We start from the raw sequence: 20,578 nt of genomic DNA, 5'->3' as shown, positions 1-20,578 counted from the left end.
CTCTCTCAGCCCTAGGAAGGAGGCAAGGGCAAGCCACTTCCAAAGATGTTGCCAAAAAAACCTGCAGAGTTTTGTACAGGCAGTCACCAGGAGTCAACACTGACTTGAAGGAAATATATACATACACACATGCGCACACACACATACACACACACATATACTTTAACACAAATAAATAGTTTAGATTATGTGTCTCAGAGGCATGCAGAAATCATATTCCAGGAAATAGAGCATCTGGACTGACAAAATTGCTGTCACAGCTCTTTTGAATTAAGTTTGTATGTGAGAACTGAGCTATCATAGCTGCTCCTTTGTATGGAGAGAAGATAGTGCCACAATTACAAATGCCTGATGTTCCATCTTGTACCTACATGTATAAAAGTGCATACATAGAAATAAAGAGACTATGAAAGTTCCTGAATGCTTTATACTTTTGTCCCTGTAAGAAAGAAAGAAAGAAAGAAAGAAAGAAAGAAAGAAAGAAAGAAAGAAAGAAAGAAAGAAAGAAAGAAAGAAAGAAAGAAAGAAAGAAAGAAAGATAGATTCTAATAGTGGCAGCTACAGCTGTGAGAGACTCTTGTTTGGCTCAGGATTAGAGAATTTAATAAGCCTGATAGGCTGTGGTTTGGGGCAAAAGGGCACAATCCTGTAAAAAGGCTATTCTAAAGGAAGAAAAAGAAACGGCCCCTCGGCCAGGAATTGCCTGTAACTATATCTGGCTATTAACTCCACCGCAGTGCACCTTACAGACCAATTTGTAAGGAGGACAGAAGCAGAGTACTGTTTTTGTTGAAAGAAAGAAATTAAAGTTAGAAACGGAGAAAGTCATTTGTAGATGTGCAGATTTGGAGATGTTTCATTTGTCCATGAAAGCTGGCCTTACACTTGCACGTTTGGTGTCACGGGGGAGACTTAAGGATAGCAAGAAAACCATGGGGAGAAATGAGACTCGATGACTAAAGGAAGATAGAAATGATAGTTAATGGCCAAGTAGATGGCATAAATATTACATGCACCATGCATAGTAGATCAGCATGGCAATAACATGTGTTTCCTGTCCCTTATTCTGCCCAACCTTATTTTGCCCAATTGGAGGACCTGGGACAAGGGCTTTGCCAATCCCACAATAAGGGCCAAACTGCGTGCTGCGTTGTAGCAGGTAACTACATCCGTGCCTTTTCATACCCCAAAATAACATGGAGGATCCAGTCCAACTTGGAAAGGGGTTTAACTCTTTATCCCTTCTTGTGTTTCCGTATGAATTACATTCTCATACCTGTGATTTCCATTGCAGGAAAAAAAAAGCTTCACTTGAACAGAGAGGCTTTTTCCCCGCATAAAAATTCTAGGGCTTCAGCCAACCCTTTCTGATTAAGGGGGAAAAAAAGATATAGCTGGGTGCTATACATTAAAAAGAAAAGTTTGGATCTAAGAAAGAATACATGGTTTCTTATTTATTCTCTTCCCTCCTCCCAGATTTTCTTCTCCATATATATTTCTATGACCTAATAAAGGCTCCTTTTAAATAAGCATTTCCTGACTTTTTTTTTATTCTCCTGTCCATCAGAGTACTAAGTTCATGTGCTAAATTTGGAATTAGGTACAACCTGCAAGTGGAAAAAGAATAGCAGAATAATTCCATTGCATACATTAGAGTTCATAGTCAAATTTATATATATTATGTTTCTTATATCTATCTTTTCTACCAAAGTTATTCTGGAATAAAAAGCCAGGTTTAAACACAGTGCTAAATCATACTTTAACACCACATGAATGAGACCGAGCTGTGAATACTTCCCATTCTCATAGCTACTTTGGCAGGGGCAAGGGGAAGAAGTTTAGTGATATTTGCTACCTGATTTTTATTAAACAGTTCACTATTACTTCCCCCTAAAAGCAGTAAAAAGGGGTTCGTTTAAACAATGGTGTATTTAAACAAGCTGAAACCAACCCAAATAAAGCTTGTTTAAATTAACAAGCATTTCTAGCTTGGACATACTTATAAATTCCATTTAGCTTACATCAGGAAGCCTATCTAGCAGCTAAGAACTGCTCTCCCCCAACGGATTTTTCTGGCAGATGGCCACAATCAATACTGCAGCTCTGCACTTGGGGAAAAAGTGATGTAGCACAAAGTACATCTCCTAATTATACTCTCTCTCAATATTTTAGGAAGCGATTTATTTTCTGCATAGACTAGCTTGTTCTTCAGGGCATTCCCAATCTTCAGCGATGTGCTTTGCTTCAATGAGAGGAGCACTTTCTCAAAGTTGCTTCCCAAAGCAACGTGGCCATCTCACTTACACAGGTGAAAGAAAGCAACTGACCAGGTTGCTTACATTGCCCTGCTGCTTTACAGCATTTCAGACCTCCTCAGCAGCACTGGCCAAGCTTTGGCCAATGCTGCTGAAGGAGTCTGCTGAATTTCTAGAAGCTCTTCAGCCAAAGATAGCCTGCCAATCTTCCCCAGACCTCTCATCAAAAGCTTTGGCGTGAGGAGATTCCTCTAGACTGCTTGCAAAAATCTGGCAATTGCTGCAGAGGATGTACCATTTGCCTCGTCAGGATTATTTACCAGAGTCTTTAGCAAGTGTGGTGGAGAACAAACTTTGGCAAGCCAAACCAGAGAACATGCCCTCACCACAGCCCAAAGGAGGTTCTGTCCAAGAGCACTACTGGGACACAAGCCCCTTTGGCTTTTCCAATGGACGGGCCAGAGGCAGAAAGAAGCTTCAGTGCAGAACTCAGCACTTCAGAGACACAAATCACAGTGCCTCTTTGCTTTATCTCCTCTGTGCTGCAAGTCTCTTCACTGCAGCAAATGTGGGTTGCTTTGCACAGCACTCCTATTTGTGCTATCTCCTGATTCTATTCCTTGAGCTTGCCATAGTCCTTATGTAGGGATGAGGCAATTTATTACATTACCCTGCTTCACAGGTCTTACTTGAAGGATGAAGGTACACAATATCTTTCACTGTAAAGTCTCGCGCTCGAGTTCCCTTCAGGCAGTCAGCAATTAAGCTAAGAAAGAGGAGCCAGGCCAGCATAGGCCAGGATTCCATAGCAGAGAGGGTGCCTCAAGCATGCAGATTGCTTGAAAGAAAGTTCTCCTTGTATCCAGAAGGCCCAGGAACCTAAGAAATACACAAGGAAAATAAAACAGGTAATAAATCAACAACTAATTCCACACTTGCATAATTCAAGTTGTACAGTAAGACTGAAAATCAAAGCTGGTCCTCAGACAAAAGTTCTACCAATGTTGGAGGCCAAGGATGTGGGATCTCTTCTATTTTTCATCTTCCAAAACTTGATGGCCAAGAGAAAACAACTGTTTTGTCCCCAACACTTTTTTTCTTTCCCTTTTTTTTCTTGAAAAAACATCTTGCCTCTCCAGTTCAAAAAATTCTTGGCTCGTAAAGCTAAAACAGGCATTTCCTCAAGTTTTTCAGTGGCTCTGCAGAAAGGCCAAAGCCAGTATCTAACCTAATTGGCCACACAATTTATTTCTCCCCGCACATATACATTATCCCACACAGTGATTCTGCAGGACAACGTTACACCATGGAGATTCAGCGGGAGTAGTCAGTGGCAACAAGTTCCCAGTGTGCACATATGTGCCCCGGAATATACAGTTTTCCCTGTTCATTATTCATGCACATCTAATCCTCCTGTTTGAAGCATTCCCCAATGCAACATGAATGGGAAGCTGAACTCAACTTCAACTGAAGTGGCACATTCTTTTTTTGCAGAGCAAAACAGCAGTGCTGACTAGTATAACTATTCCTATTCTTTCTGCTGCATTTCAAAATCCACACATCGTAAAAGCCATAATGAGCCCTTCAAACTGAAGCCAAAATCTGTGTCTCAGACACTATGCCCGTACCACTGGTCAATTATACCCAATCTTTTATTTAATAGTTAGAGTCCTGTAGTCCACTGTGAACTATTGTTTTAAAAATGCTGGCAATTTTGCTTAAATTGTTCTTAATCCAAAGGGATTAGTGGCTGGTTGGCAACAAAAGCCAAAGAAGAGGAAGACTTAATGTTCTCATAAACTGTGTGAGTAGCTTTAGCCACAATAAAAGTGATTTCTTTTACTTTCAGCAGTCACGTTTAGCACATCAAAGTTATATTTAGTAAGGTAGCATATATGCTTACGTATAAGCCCATCCATCCACAGATAAGCTGGCCCTCAAATTTTTAACAAAAATACCATGAAGAATGCGCCACCCACAGATAAGCCAACTCTCAAAATTTTTGTACATTGTAGTTTTCACAATTGGCTTAGCTGCGGCTGGCATATTTTTCTGTGGTATTTTGGTTAAATGCTTAATGATAGGATGGAAGCAGTTGTTTAGCACTTCCAATTTGCCCTTCACTACAAAAAGAAAGAAAATTTTAAATTCTAATCAGATGGGATGTTATCACTTGTAAGCATACTCACAACAATGCATAGGCCGTAAAAATGATTGTTCTAAATTACAATCACTGAACACTGATGTTGATAATGAAATTCTTCCACCACTCCCATCCTTTTCTAGCCCTGCACATTTTTGCCTCTAAAGAGAGTAAAGCAATGCGTGAGGCAGACACACAATTTTCAGAGCAAGCTACTTATTATCACACATTGCTGTTGTTCTAATAACCAAGTTATTTTTCAGACATTTTTCTCTGAGGCAATTAAACTTTTATTAACAATCCACTGCATATTCAATTTAAGCAGGACAGATGAAATTACACGTTATTAATTCTGCCATAATTATGTTCCCACATCAATTAGCAGTCTCAAAAACAGATGCAAAACCAGAGCACGAGATCTCAGAAACTGATCCCAGTCGCATCTGAGGCCTTTCTGAAGAGCCAAGTCTTAAAGGAACACTTGAAAGACCATTGAATCAGCATCAAACAGGTCTTTCTGAAGAAGGTATTTGATCAGGTTGACAGCACCACCAGTATCATAAGACCATGTCATCAAAAGTTCTAGACGTGGTTGTGCTTATTTCAGGGATACAATATAAAAGATGTGAATATGGTTCCAACACATGCTTCTATAAAAAGAGCTGAATGGAGTCCAGAAATCCTAGATGTCCTGTTCTACGATACTATAGAGCAGTGTTTCTCAACCTTGGCAACTTTAAGATGGGTGGACTTCAACTCCCAGAATTCCCCATGGCTGGCTGGGGAATTCTGGAAGTTGAAGTCCACCCATCTTAAAGTTGCCAAGGTTGAGAAACACTGCTATAGAGGAATGTACTACAATAAAGGAGGCACAACTTTATGAATTAAATGTACTTGCTTCTGAGTTATTATCTAATCCACTGAGCTGATGTCTCTACAGTTATTAAAGCCCAAAGCAAATCACGGAAGTAACTCTAAGAAGCAACCTAGCTGCCAAGCCTCTACTGACAGTTGTGTTATAAAAGCTCCAAGTACAAAAAATCAGAAACCGGAGCTAAAAGGTAGATCAAAAGACCAAGCAGAAACATCTCAAGAGACAAGAGAGAACAGTGAATATACTAACACTGCCACAGGGCAAAGCTTTTCTAACATACTGCCACAGCCTAAAACGCCAAGCCATCTGGGTTTTAGCCACAGCTGCTATCATAGTGAAGGCACACTGACATACTTAACCATGTTATCTATTTGAAATTCATATATGCAAGGTAGTTCCTTTTAGGAAGTAAACAAAGCATGAACAGGTGCAGAGGAATAAATTAGTAAGATATGAGATACCAGCCCTCGTTCCATATGATAAAGATATTTTGTTCCAGTCTTGCGTGAAAGTCCACCATGAATCTGAATTCACACTGGATTTTAAAAGAAACCCACTAATCCTAGCCATCAAGACTGAAGGAAGAGTGAATTCTTTAGAACTCAAGTGTTTATCATGCTAGTTTTCCATCTAAAATATTCACCGAGTATGGTGTTCTGAATCTTATTTTATTCCCCTACAATTCTGTTTTTGATCTTTTTCATGCTATTTTTCTCTCAGCCATCTGAGATTGCTCTAATACCTACTTCCAGTTATCATTTAATTATTTTTCCCCATACCCCCATGTCTTTATCAAGTTCTATCATTTTCAATACAGCTACCACATCTTCTCTTCTTCAGCCCTTCCAGCCAACCTGTCAACTAGTCAACCTTCTCACAAGTGGAAAGTGAAACAGGTGGAAGTGTTCTCTCAAGGAAGTGGGTCTAAAATCATTAAACTTTTATATTTAAAACCTGCATTTTAAATTGAGTTAGGGAACACAAGGACAATCAGTTTAGCTGGAACAATATATGTATCACATGAGCCAGCATCTTATCCCCCAGCAGTATTCAGCAGCAATATTCTGCAGTGACCCATGTTCCAGAACCTTTTTCAAAAGGCATTATACTGCCACCCTAGATACCATTATTGTGTGGACAGCAGAGCTACAGTGACAATGCTCCATATCGGGTACAGCTGGCACGGCAAGCTGAGCTGCTTAAAAGCAGCTGTGCTACAACTGTAACTTGAGCTTGCCCAGTTAAAGAAGTGCTTGAGAGAATTCCCAAACTGCAAAGAAACCAAAGCAGCTGTTGTTTCCAAATCTTTCATTTTCAAAGTATTTTGGATGATAATTCTTAACCAAGGAAAACTCTAAAAAATGGTGGACAAAACATCTTACTCCTATTCCATTTATCATATTTTAGAATGTTTTTTGATAAAGGATTATTACCTGAAAAGTACCAGGAATAAAACTTTAGAGCAACAAAGGAAACAATCCATGGTCCCAGTGTTTTTGAGTCAAACATGGATCATTATGAAAAGTACAGACCTATTACGGACCACTTGCAAAACTTTCAAAAGTAAATTTCACTTCTCTTCAAAGAACTGAGACTTGTTTTGATTCAGTTTCAACTCACCCATCCCAAAACAGACTATAAACATGAGTTCAAAAGTTCCATACCTTCCCTGTAATTAGTAAATGAAAAATAGAATTGAGTATCAACTGTCCAAATCTCTGGATGATTTTATGCAGATGTTGAAATGCACAAAAGTAAGATGGATACAAGCCAAGGAAGGGCTATACATGATCTTCTAGATGTTGTTGTATTCCAATTCTCATCAGCCTAAGCCAGCACACCCAGAGGTGATAGATGACAGGTTTTTCAATCTAAAAGCAACCAGAGGGTCACACACTAACCATCTATCGTAAAATTCCTCTTTATTCCCTGCAAAGATAAAATCTCCTTCAAATTAAACACAATTCCTGCTGATTTCATGGGTGTATTATATAACTTTCTTGTCAGCAACACAGAAATAATTTGCCACTATTTCTGTATTGCTAACAAGAAAGTTGTATGATGCACCCATGAAATCAGCAGGAGTTGTGTTTGATTTGAAGGAGATTTTTATTTTCATCTGGGATTTTTTTTTCAACTTCCCAGTTATCTCATAGCCCTGGTACCTGGTAATTCTGATAGGTTCCCATCCAAATATTAATTAGGCCCAACTATGGTTAGCTTCTGAGCCCAGACAAGATTGGCTAGGTGCTGTCATATGCTAAGATTTATGCTTTGTATGCACCCATTTTCTCTTGAACTTCCTGTCACTCAACAGCAGCCTCTTCTTCCATTGCTACATTCAAGTAACTCTTTAAACACATCCTTTTTTCTCCTCAAGTGATTCTTTCTTTTCTCTCCTCTCCAAATACGTTATTTCCTTTGTATAAATCCCATTCTGTTTTTATTTTTTACAGCTTCTTTGCTTCAGGTATGTCACTGTCATCATCATCCAGGATGACTTTTGAAACAGAGATTCACCAACACTCCCAAAGCAACCAGTCATTCTCACTTAATATATGAGGTTAGCTTGTAACTCTGGCCTTCACTTATAATAAGAGAAGAGCTTTCAGATATCTATATTGTGACTTTATACACCATCACCAAGAAAGACTTTAACACATGGCTTCAAAGCATCATTGAAGATGAAGGTTATTTAGCACATTATAGACAAAGTGTTCTACGTTCATCCCCCTCCCCCCAACACCCGAATATACTCCATTTCATAGAAAATAGGAAAACAGATGTATCTTCACTCTATTTATATACATGCATGCTGGCAGGGAGAGAGAGAGAGAGAGAGAGAGAGAGAGAGAGAGAGAGAGAGAGAGAGAGAGAATGAATGAGACTAACTCATTCTAGCAAGTAGCAGTACTGGAGAAAATATTCAAAACATCCTGTAGTTTGGGGTTACAGGTACTGTATTTAGATTACCAGCCTACTATTCCTGATGTTCCAGTATGAAAGCCTAGCTAATCTGAAGTTCTCAGAGCCTTAAGCTGCTCTTGGCAAGCAGCGACACATCTCCCCCCACCTCTGCTTGCAAAAAGATGGCTCCTACCTGGCCTTCTGTTCTGAAACAAATCTAAAATTAGCCCACAACTTTACTAAGCAGCAACACAACTGCTCACTTGTCAGGTCCGATTAAGATGGCAACATGTTGTCCATACTGTCGCCAGACCAAAAGAGGACTGGGGTTAACAAACAATTGTCTGTATGCTGCAAGAGCAATAGCAATAATAATACTTTTAATCCACTTGAATAATGGACAGGATTTACCGACTCTTGTCCAGTGTCATTCTGCCCTATCTTTAGCAGAGACCCCGATGAGTTTTACATGCAATGGTCCATGGTTCATCAGTGAATCTGCAGCTAGCTGAAGATCCTTGTGCAGACATAAGATCATTGTTACTTAAAGACAGAGCAGACCTCATTGTCTCTATTATATAATATTTAAGTAAATATTAAAACTAGATATTATTATTAGTAGTATATAAAATCCCACAAATAAGTAGATAGTATCACATCCCAATTACATTTCAGCTGCACTGGAAACATCCAAACAGAATTCTGCCTCTTTCCTTTATTATCCTAATGGTGATGATACCAGAGCTACCAGTTGCAAAAAGCCAAATGACCACCAGATGGCAGGAAAGATGTTGGGTTTTCTCTCTCTCTTTGCTTCCATCTTGTGGTTATTCATCTTTGCAGCACAAATCTGGTAGCCCTAACAATAATGCATTTAGACCTTCCTTTCAACCTGTCTAAAAATACCTTAATGTTAGGGTTCCAAGCAATCATGAAGGCAACCCTTGCAATAATGCACCACAACTCTGAAACGTGTACTTTTAAGTTCCATTTTATTCTTTTATAACAAGTGTTTAAGAAAAATACACAAGAATAAAGATAAAAAAAAAAGTGGAAAAGAAAAAAATAATAAAACACAAGTAAAAATAATATGGAAAAACATTAGTGATGTATTCTCCCCTTCCTCCTGCCCCCATTTATTTCCCACAACATAAATATTTGCACTTTACATTGAGAGTTGAAAATTATGACTAGTATCTGTTTAAGTAATTTCATCCTTTACTTTTAATTGGTCTCATGACTCTTTTCCTTGAAACCAAATCGCAAATGTCTGAATTGGTCTTGCTGTGTAATGGGTAATGTATAAGGAACTATTCTTAAATTTAGTTAAACCTCTATTATGGATATATACGACCAATTTTGCCACTGCTGCATATTCTCCAATGCTAGCTTTTCAATCTTGTATTGTCAGCAAAGTGTTCTGTTTTTTTTTAATGTTGTGCCAAACTTATTCTTGCAGCTATCAACATGCATCTTAACAAATGGTGGTATTTTTCTTTGTTTACCGGAAATGTATCTAATAAAAATATTTGTGGTTTCAGTTCAAATCTGATTTGTAGAATTTTACAAATATTTTGATGTATTTCTTTCCAGTACTTCTAAGTTTTTTACAAGACCACATGTGATAGAATATTCCTTCTTTATTGTAACATTTCCAGCATTTGTTGTTGTATATTTTGTCTACCTTGGTAATTACCGGTGGAGTTATATACCATCTATAGAACATTTTTATACCAATTTTCTCTTAAATTTATAGCTTGGAGTAACTTTTATTGATTTTTCCATAGCTCTTCCCACTGTTGTATTGTGATTACTTTGAAGTTTTGCACCTACTTTATCATACCTCTTTGTGTCATATTTCAATAACAATTTATATATACATCCTAAAAGGTGATCCTGATTTTGTATAAGTGTTTCAATTTCTGTCATCTTCAAGGTCCCTTATTCTTTCTTAAGATTGCTTTTTATTCATCCAGCAATTTGTAAATACATCAACCATAGTGAATTTCTACCTTCATTGAGCAGTTCTGGCTGTGTCTTTAGTCTATTTTCTGAGGCTGGATATACCATATAAGTATATTTGATTAAATATTTCTTGCTATATTTATCCCTGAAATACAAAGTATTGATGATAAGGCTAATGGTGAAATCACCAGGCTTATTCTTATTTTTAAAAGATTCCATATCCTTAACACACTTTGTCTCATAACAAGTCCTTTCAGGTTCTTCTGTTTCTTTGTACAATAAATACCTATGAAGACCATGGACTAGGCCAGCTCCTTCTATGATTGATATTCTGCTATTTGGGGATTTTACCCATTCTGTTATCCATGACAGGCAGTTAGGAGATACAAGTCCGCCTCTTTCTTGCAAAATTTTAAGTTTTATCTTCTGTTTCTTCCCACTCCACATAAATCTGTTGATTAGTTTTTGCCAACATGCATTTTTAATCCAATTCATCTACTAGGAAAGAACATTTGTTGCTGTTGGTTTTTTGAGAGAGAGAAGTGAATTTCATTGTTATGGGGAGGGTGGGAAGACTTTTCTGTGGTATTTTACTTTGCAGAAACACTTCCTTTTGTAAGCTTAATACAGGAAAGTAACTAAATACACTGAAAGTACTATTAGCATAATATATATTTAATTAGTAATCTAATTGCCTAAAATTAGCTATCTGCTGGTAGCCCATGTTTTAATTATTATATTAAAGATACTGATTTTAATGTTTACTTTTATTCTTAACTGTATTGGTTTATGGTTATGAGATGTGTATGTATACACACATACTCACAAACACAACCCCCCCACCATGGTAAGCCTCCATGAATATTTACACAAACAGAAAGGCAGGGGAGAAATTTAATAAATAAATATTCTTGTGCAATGGTTCTTCCTGTGGTTTATTCTCCCTGTCTTTAGCTGTTTAATGAAAATTTCTAGGATTTTCTAGAAATGCTGAGTAGAATGACATATCCAGAAAACACATTTCTACTCAGATATGGAAATTTTGTTGTTGTAGTTGATGATGATTAACTTGCATTTCAGATCCTACTGGGGAAGGTCAAGAAAAGCAGTTTTGAGTGGAAACACAGAGGGTAGAGAAAAGTATTAAGGACTTGCTCTCATCCTCCAACACTTCTTTGCTCAAATGTCCTTTCCCAAAAAGGTCAGGATTCAAATTCATCCATTTACTGATAGAACACATAGTTAACTCCAAAGACTTCTGCTTTCTTCAAAAAACCAATGTTAATGATTGCATACTGGATATTACTGCATTAAAAAAATTAACACTGTATCTATCTTCATATATATCACTAAAAAACTATGGTTTAGCATTATGCTCAGGCTATTACTCAAGATGTCCTCCTTGAAAAAAAGTTGGAAACTTCTGCTTTTTTAGAAAAACAATGTAATGTTACATCTGAATCAAGTTTAAAATAAGCAAACATAAACCAGTTTGAAATCAGTTTGATCTTAGCTACAAGTAACTAAAACCAACACAGATTTTCAGGGATCTAAACTCACAAGCTGTAGCCCATTTAAGGCAGAAGACTTCCAGAAGGCATGGCAGTTCACCCCAAAGGAGTATGAAAGCCTAAAGCTCACACAGGATCATCTTTATAATGCTAAATCTCAGCCTAGCATCACATTCAAGGACACCCAGGCTAAGGAATGTTTCAAGTAACTCTGCAGTTTACTTTTTCAACCACTGAAAAATTGTTGCAGTTAAGTAAAAAGGCATCTTCAGACAAAAAAACCAGCGAAAACAAGGACTGAGTTTCACTGTTATTTTCAATTTAATTTTATTTCATGTGCAGGAGTCTGCATTCCTGTGATAAAAGAGTTCTACAAAAGTACTTTCAAGAAGTAAAGTCTAAAGCTGCATAGGCTGGAAAACAAATCATTTGAATCATTTGCTCAAGCAAACTTTTTTTAAAAATGCCTTATGTAACTTTAAACTTACTTAAAGTTCAGGGTTGTTGCTGTTGGTTTTTTTGACTGCCTAGCTCTTCACACAGCCTTTCACAAAGCATCAGCCTTCAGGAACTGATAAAAAGAGACAACTGGGACAGAGTTTATCTCCACAAATCTGGTAGTACAAAGCTAGATATTTTTTTCTTTATGACCTCTACATCAATTGTATTGTTCACAAATGGTATATTTAACTGGACATTTCACCTCTTCTAAGCTTAATTTGCATTTCCTTCCAGATTCCCAACCAGGTTTCCATCCAACATTCAAATATACCTCCAATATTTGCAACTTAATTGCTTAAAATAAAATACTGTTTCCAGAACTGCTACCCTAAACACATCATAAATCTTATTTTTAACCATTTGGGGATGATAAAAGCTCTGGAAATCACTTGGACAAGATGCACTGTGTAGTAAAGTATGCACTGTGCCACAGTCTCCACACAGGCCAAATCTCAACATTCAGCCATATTGTTAGGCTACATGTATATTTTGTGTGAATATGTCTGAACGATATTATGAACTTGTAATAATATAATCTAAACAAGATAGAAAGTTCTCGGACTTTGCCCTTACCTTATGATTCCTAGTAAGCATCAGATTGAAATGCAGGATAGACTCTGCAAACCCTAGGCAGGCTTAAGGTCATACTTCATTCCTTTGAGGCATGGATGGGAACTTTAGGTACCACTAACTATAATTCCCAGCAATACCAGCTAGTATGGCCAGTGGTAAAGGATGCTTGGAGCTGAGCAAAATCAGAATGCCACTGGTTTCCCATCTCTGCTACCAAGAATCAGGCAACTGGCAACTCCATTTTTAACGTACAAAACATACTCCCTGTACAAAATGAATTAGGACATTACACCTATAAAGTGCTGCAGTGTAAATTCTGCTCAAAGTGAATACCGGCTATGAGTTTTCTCTTTATCCCATCATTTCTCACAGCCTCACCTTTCTGGGTACATGTACTCTGCTTTATAATCACTTTAATGAGAGAAAATACACGGAACAGTTTCACAACACAGAGTTTTTCCTGTTACTGTTACATTTGGAAGCATTTCATTCAATTTCCACCAAAGTCAGGACAAGCACAACAAATTCAGAGAAACAGGCAGGAACACACTGGATTAAATTTGACAAAGGGCAAGACCCCACATCTGCATGAGCAACAACAACTTCTATGCTACTCCAGAGAAATGTCCAATTATTAGGTAGAGGTGTGGAAGAGGATGTGAACAGAGCAGATAGCAAGTTAAACGTGAGAGCTTTTCCAGATGTTTATAGCGTGGTATAAAATATAAGTATTCCAAGAGCTATTTCAATTTAGCATCAGTAACAGATAACCCATGAATTCAGCTGGAGAACCTATATTTGGATCTGTTTTTAACTATATATGTAAATCTTAATGCCTCTTTTTTTAAGATGACCAAATGTAATAACTGCTCTATAAATAATTGTTCCCCAGACAGAATGATTTATAAATGCAGTTGGTCACACAGGAGTGAGATAACAGCCAAGTCTGCTGAAATTCCCATTTCTATCTACCTATTAAAAAATACGCCTTTGCCCTTGCCCTTAGACATCCTTTCTCTGCCTGTCCCTCAGAACAAGAATGGGTAACTAGCAGTCCTCCAGATGCTGTTGGGCTTCTACTACTATCAACTCCACTTACTATGACTAATGGCAGAATTGATGTGAGGGGTACTCCAATATTTGAGGACTGTTAGTTCTCCATCCTTGCATTAAATTAAAAAAGTAAGATGCCACCATTCTGATTTAATGTAGTTGTGACTCACTTGTTGGATACAACAATACCCTGGGTGAAAGCCAATATGTTAACTCAGCATTTCTGAAACTGTGGGAATAGACCTAGCTCTGGATGATTCGTCAAACTTTCCTGCCTTTCCTTAATAGTCTCCCATTGGATAAAATTGCAGGCAACTGATTTGAAGATACACAGATGAAGTTAGAAAGAGACTAAATGATTGACATTTTAAATAAATGATAAATAAGAATTTACTTTCCCTTTTAATATCCCTGTTCCTCTAAAAAAAACAAGATTACGTTTCTTTCATGGATAGTTTTTTCTGTGCCTTACTGTCTTCACACTGCCACCATTTCAACATTGCTTGCCTCCATGATTGTCAGACTCTCAACTGGGCCTCTGGGGAGAAGGTTTGAGAATCTCATTAGTTGTATTAAATAGTTCAAATTTCTTTTTTAAACATTTATATTTACATTTGGTTGCTTTATCCTTCCTACCGCAATCATGCTCTCTCTTCAGCTGGCTGTTTTGACATTTTGTAAAAGACCAGTGTTTGTTCTCTGCTTCAAGTGTTCTGTCATCTATGAAAATCTCTGTCCCAGACACCTCCTTTCATTTTTACTTTTCTATTTTGCTTCTCTTCCAAGCCTTGGGAAAGGTCAGACATATTCCATCCATTCTGAAGTCTAGGCAAGCTTCATTATATTGCACTATCATCAGTAAGACTCTGAGCAGACCCAGGGAAGGAGTTGACCACTCCACCTCAATTACAACATGCAAGCATGGCCAAACAGTCAAGCACAATTAGTGTACTAATTACTCTCTGAAAAGTGGCCCATCTAGCTTTGCTGCTAATTGCAAGTTGCAAACGGAGTTCAGAACTAGAAAAGCCAGACTATTTTTAAAGTACCATGTGAACACAGCTCTCTTTCACTTGCCTGCTCTTCTCTGCAGAAGTGTGCCTACATCTTGCATTTTCAATCTACAGTGACTCAAAGGGGCATATAAAATGTAACACATCTTGAAATAAGATTGCTCATCAAAGTCTGCAGCAAAGCCGACAAATAATCAAAATAATAATAATGCAAGTTCTGAAGACTATTTTAAAATCTCCCCTCCCCCATCCCCAGCTGACCATTATTTGGCCCTAAAATAGATCTCAGCTGACAGCTCTAAAAAGTACATTCAAAGACACTGTAGCATCATCAAAACAGCTCTATACCAAATTTCATTTACTAAACCAGGGGTTTCTAAACTTGTTGCCATCACCCCTGCTTTAGTGTAATCTTAATGTATATACCTCCCCTAAAAATCCAAACACCAAAATGAACACAAGTGAACAGTGAAAACAATACAGTGAAACTTTATTTCTTAATAAAGACATATAAAAAAGCAAAGTTTGTGCCCCCTCCACCACATTACTCACTTGAAATTAGCATTTTGGGAAAGGTAGATTTATTGTAACAATGTACAACTAAAAGGTTCTTCACACCTCCCCTGGACTCTGTCTGCACCTCTCCAAGGGAGGGACACAATTTGGGAAACCCTGTGTTAAACAGAAGAATGAATGAATGAATGGGATTTTCCAATCAAGATTCTGCAGTGTTGCCTATACTGGCCCCTTATGTTCGAACCACAGACTTTGTTTGGTAAGACAAACATAGTAAATAAAAGTAAAAAGAAAGTATAATTACAAGCTTTATTCCAAATAAAGAGAGCACAAGTCTCTCTAAACCATTTGCTGTCTGTACAATATTCCAGAACAGCTCTTAAGTAGATTCCAAAAATTCAGGAGAAGTGCAAGAAAGAAAATAACAGGAAGAGAGGTATATTCATTGAGCTCTTGAATGTATCAAGCACATGCCATTGTACCTTGAATTAGCAACTATACTCTGCACAGCAATGCTTTTCTTTTTTAAATCAAGGTTCAACAACCTGCTTTGTTCCCATTTATCTTTGTGCAATCTGACTCGAGTTCCCCTCACACACCCCAACACCTTAAAATCTTGCAAGACCACCAAGTTGTTACACAAAACTAACAAAATCTCATGAAAACTATGAAGATTTTAAATTAATCTTCCAGATCTAGTGGCATCTTGGTTTTCAGATGTTGCTAAACTTTGATCTACTTGGCAGCAAGTTAAGAAACCACACACAGAGATTCAACAACTGTTGGTAGTATTCTTATCGTGTTATCTAATACCCACAATTTGAAATAGGTTTGAAATAAGTAAAGTCTTTCACATTGCTCTTCCACTGTAATGCAAAAGCATATGGGACAGATGGACATTCAAACCAGGCAATTTTTTTTTACAGCTATGGAAGGGCAGGAAATCAAAGCAGCATGGTTTTGGTCATAATCAAGGGGCCAGGCAGATTATATGTCTAAACTAGGCATGTAATCACAAGCAGCTTCCTCCAACTTGGTGTCTTCCAAAAGTGTTGGGACTGTACTTCCCAGAATCCTCAAATCCTACCTGGCTTAGAATTCTGGGAACTGTAATCCCATCATGTGTGGAGAAAGCTGGTCAGAAGTATTCAAAAAGAAGAAGCTGCATTGAGAAAAGCAACCTACTGCTTGAAAGTCATTCCCATATCTAAAGCATATTAAGTCAAAATAATTTTCTAATAAAAGAAATAATTGAATCTAACTGTAGCCTCTTCACCAACTATACAGAATAACTTTGTTCCAATTAATATTCAAATATACTAAGTTGCATTTGGCACAAATACTTAACAGATGATGATACCTCCTGCACAGAGAGGATGCACTGGAGATAAACAAATCAAGTAAACCTTATCAGCCATTAAAGAATTTCCAAATACAAACTTTGAGTAACTAAAACCACTTCTGCCCTTCAGAGGTCAGAAAAAGCATAAACTGAAAATGCGGTAGAGTTAAATATGAACATGTAGTTTTACAGATCAAACTCCAGTTCAGGATCAAATATTGGATTATATATTTTAGTAAAAAAGACATTTTACAAGATAAAATGGCAGTTGAATATTGTTCCGTCCCCTGAACCTAGCCTTCCAGGTGCCCTGTGTTCTCATCATTTTAATAACTGAGAGCTTCCTTTTCAGAAAACAAGAATGAAATGAATATTTTATATTTGTTAACCCAGCCCCAGGGCAACAAAGATGGAAAGCCGCACGTACTGAAACCATGTCCTTCTGCAGCTAGCAAGTAACATAATTTCAACTTATCTTTCCAGCACTGCTTTTAGACATGTGGGAGAACGAGTTTAAGCTGACATTCCTTCAAACTAGTCCGAGTGACTGAAATATTAAACATGATCACATTGACTGCAACACAAGATAAATCTGAATGCGCATTAGTTGCTGAGAGAAGGCCTGATCCCTTCACTGCAATACAACTTACATAAGCAGTTTGGTCTATGCTAAAGGGGCTTATTCAAAATCTACAAAATGAAACCACAACAAGCATGCATACTTGGCTTGAACTATGGGTTAACATATTTTTTGTAATATTCTTCATAAATACGTGCTGTCTTTGCTCAACAGCAATTTTTAAAAGGACGTTTTGATATATGAAAAACCTAGCATCCCCAACAGTTACTTAAATTCACCTAACACAAATGCGTTCAGAATTCTGAGCTAAGGGAAAAGCAGCAAAATAGAGGAGAGAAATGATTAGTTTAACATCCCTTCCCTACTTGACATTTTCCTTTCTCCTGACACTGCAACAGTTTGGCTGAGATGAGGGACAAGGAAACTATGGTTCCATCAAACCTCTTTGTGCAAACCACCTCCTGTCCCCCCAAATCAGGCTGGTGGTGGCCATACTGCATGTGTTCTGCCATCAGAATTCTTTGTGCTTAGAAATGAAATCAGTGGTGATTCTAGCTAACCAAGATGAATAAAGATAAAACTCACCGGTCGTCATTACATCTATACCAGCATCATGTGCTTTACTAACTTAGGGTTGCTTAATTTCCTAGGTCCAGTTAGACATGGATCAGTGCAGCAGTTTCCACACAGAAAGAGCTGAGGACAAAATGAAAACCATGATAGATCTAAGCCTACAATTTATTAACTTCCACCAAGACAATTTTTGCAGTCAACCATGCCAAGAAACTGGACTTCAGGCTCAAATTTCAACTATAAGCTATTTCTTGTAGATGCCGTAGGATAAATTCATTGAAATGGAACATACTTAGTGCAGCAAATGTGTTTAGAAGGCATTCTGAATCATTCCTCCTGCAGCATACACCTGCCAATCACCATGTTAGAAACTTCTCCGTATTCCCAAACTGTACCATCTGTGCTGAGATGCTCATTAGTAACTGCTTCTGCAGAAGGCTGATCAGCAATCAGTGGGAGGATCTTTACACATACCAGTGACTTTTGCTGAGCGTGTGTGGTGATAGTAATTTAACTGGTGCAAGTACAGTCATGCTGCACCAGAACAGCAACTTGCTTGACTACATGCCAATACTGTAGCAAAATCAGTGGGAATAGGCTGCTAGAGACTTCGGCACAGACGTCTATGTATTGGGCATTTCAGCTGGTGCAGAATGCAACTGCATGGGTGCTGGGAGGCGATCAGCTCATCCACACCTAGGCTACAATTTAGGGGCGCTCTCAATTGTGAAAGACCTAGACCTTTCTTTGAGTCCAGCTTCCTTGACTCCTATCAATATGCCTGCATTTTGCGAGACAGACCCTTTCCGCTTGTCTCCTGAAGAAATCCATTCAGAGTGACAAAGACAGAGAGATCATGGCTCTGATTGTTTTAGGGTTTTTCATTATTGTGGTGTAATTTTGTCTTGTGTTCATCACTGTTATTTTTTGAAGAAGTTTGTTAATGAAAAGCATGCTATCTCATTTTAAAAAAGAATGTATGAACAAACATAGATCCTTTAAAGTAAAAATGCAATACTTAAAAAAAACAAGATAAATCATACCATCAAAGTGTCAGTTCCATATGCTTTTAGAATAGTGTTTAGTCACACATGCTCCCCTGTCACATTTATCAGACATTTGAATACATTTTAAAGCCTCAGATTCAGTCGCCAAAGAAATAAAGATCTAGAAGTCTACCTATGGGGCATGATCTAAAATCTTGACATTCCCTCAAATATGACATTCAGTCATAAACAGAAAATAGTCTATGCTTTAATATAAACTGAGTAATCTTAGCCTTCTATCCATTTGTATGACTCTGTAGGAAGATACTAATTTTTCTCTAGAATTTTCTTATACACTTTAATATTAATTTGAAACATATAATCAATCTGCTATTTTTTTTACAAGATTTGGGGACATAAAACAAGCAAATTATGGTATGCCAGGAGCACTCTATTGTCTTTTGTACATTACTTTTAAACGCTGTTTTATTGCTATCTGGACAGCTCTAAAATTTCTCTTTTTCAGAAATAAATGCTTTCATTTTTAATTTTTAAAATGAGTAAGGGAAGATTATGTTTTATCTTTTCTTATTCTTAAATAAAGTTTAATTTTACTTATCTCTGATACGATTCATCTAGATTCATCTAGTTTATCTAGTTCCCATCTAGGAAGGGAAGGGCTGAATCATCTACTTGAATACCTCTGTGCTAGAGAGTCAGAGGTACACTATTGAAATTATTACACTTTTTACACTTTTTATCTTTTAACAGCCAGAAAGAATACATAGGGTGTGAGAGCACCATTTCTCACACACACTGGAGTCAGGAAAAGCATCTCTTGAAAGACAGGCAGTGACAACAGGAAGCTGCTACCCTAAAGCAAGAGGCAAAACCTATGTGTGAAAATCCAGAGGGCTCCTGGAGAGGGAGCTTGAGACACTTAGCCTCCCACCCTACAGGCTCAGCCTTCGACTACAACTGCCTTAACACGTAGGTGTAATTATGTCCAGGAAGTCATTGTAGTCAAAAGTGTCACCACGTAACATTTGAAATATGGACTGTTTCCTTGACTAATATTGCTTAAGTAAAAATAGCAAAAATTGAAAGTTGAGCTAAGTGATCCATGATAGCTCATAATTCAGCTTCCAATTAAAACGAGCGCTTTCAGAATGCCGTTTCTGAAATTAGGAAAAAAAATCTATGGAGAAAATAGGAGTTAGGAGTATTAAGTATGTTCACAGCCTTGAGTTAACCAAAATATATAAAAGGCAGGATAAAAATATAATAATAATAACAATAATAGTAATAATAATGATGATGTAAACATACTGGACTTAAGTGCCAAGGCTAAGTTATATACACTATGGCTGCTGTTTCCTGTAATTTCTACTACTGAACTTTATATAAAACATAAAATATTTTACATTGTCTCATACTCATCATTTTCCAATATAACCAACCAATACAATAACTTCAAGCAAAGTGGTGAAATTTTAATTATAAGCCAACTGGGATCCCCTTCATAGTCAAAGATAAGAAAGAAACTGGTGGGTTCTCTCTGCCAGCATAATCCACAGAAATATGAACCCCTTTGCCAAGAAACCTCTATGGTATAGTTATTACAGTTTGGCACACTGCTTACAAGCACACTGAAAGATATAAAACGTTTGAGCATCACAAAATGAATGCTTGAAGCTGATCCAGCTGAAAAGACTGAATTAGATCAGGTTGCAACTTCAAGGAGAAAGAAACATTTAGTTCAACCAAGTGTACAATATATTTCAAC

The 20,578-nt window shown here is 37.4% G+C and overlaps 1 protein-coding gene across 2 annotated transcripts in view; it reads right to left on the bottom strand.

Moving 5' to 3' along the window:
* The window catches only part of LYPD6 (LY6/PLAUR domain containing 6), a 58,606-nt gene that overhangs the window by 13,611 nt on the left and 24,417 nt on the right, over positions 1-20,578 (bottom strand). Inside the window, exons 1-2 of one of the 2 annotated variants that reach the window (XM_088146538.1) lie at positions 17,819-17,900; positions 2,945-3,134 (exon numbers count right to left, since the gene is read on the bottom strand). In XM_088146538.1, the coding sequence (XP_088002664.1) occupies positions 2,945-3,062 (118 nt within the window). In that variant the 5' untranslated portion in view covers positions 3,063-3,134; positions 17,819-17,900. Of the gene's footprint in view, positions 1-2,944; positions 3,135-17,818; positions 17,901-20,578 lie in introns of those variants that run through there. The other variant, XM_007435565.3, reaches the window with a different exon arrangement.

Source organism: Python bivittatus, unplaced genomic scaffold (assembly GCF_059951505.1).
Source record: "Python bivittatus isolate LINGU-HERP-01145 unplaced genomic scaffold, Pbiv_v1 ctg000480_np1212, whole genome shotgun sequence".
Taxonomy (NCBI): domain Eukaryota; kingdom Metazoa; phylum Chordata; class Lepidosauria; order Squamata; family Pythonidae; genus Python; species Python bivittatus.
The sequence above is the reverse complement of the archived record's forward strand: the minus strand, read 5'-3'. Positions and strand labels throughout refer to the sequence as shown.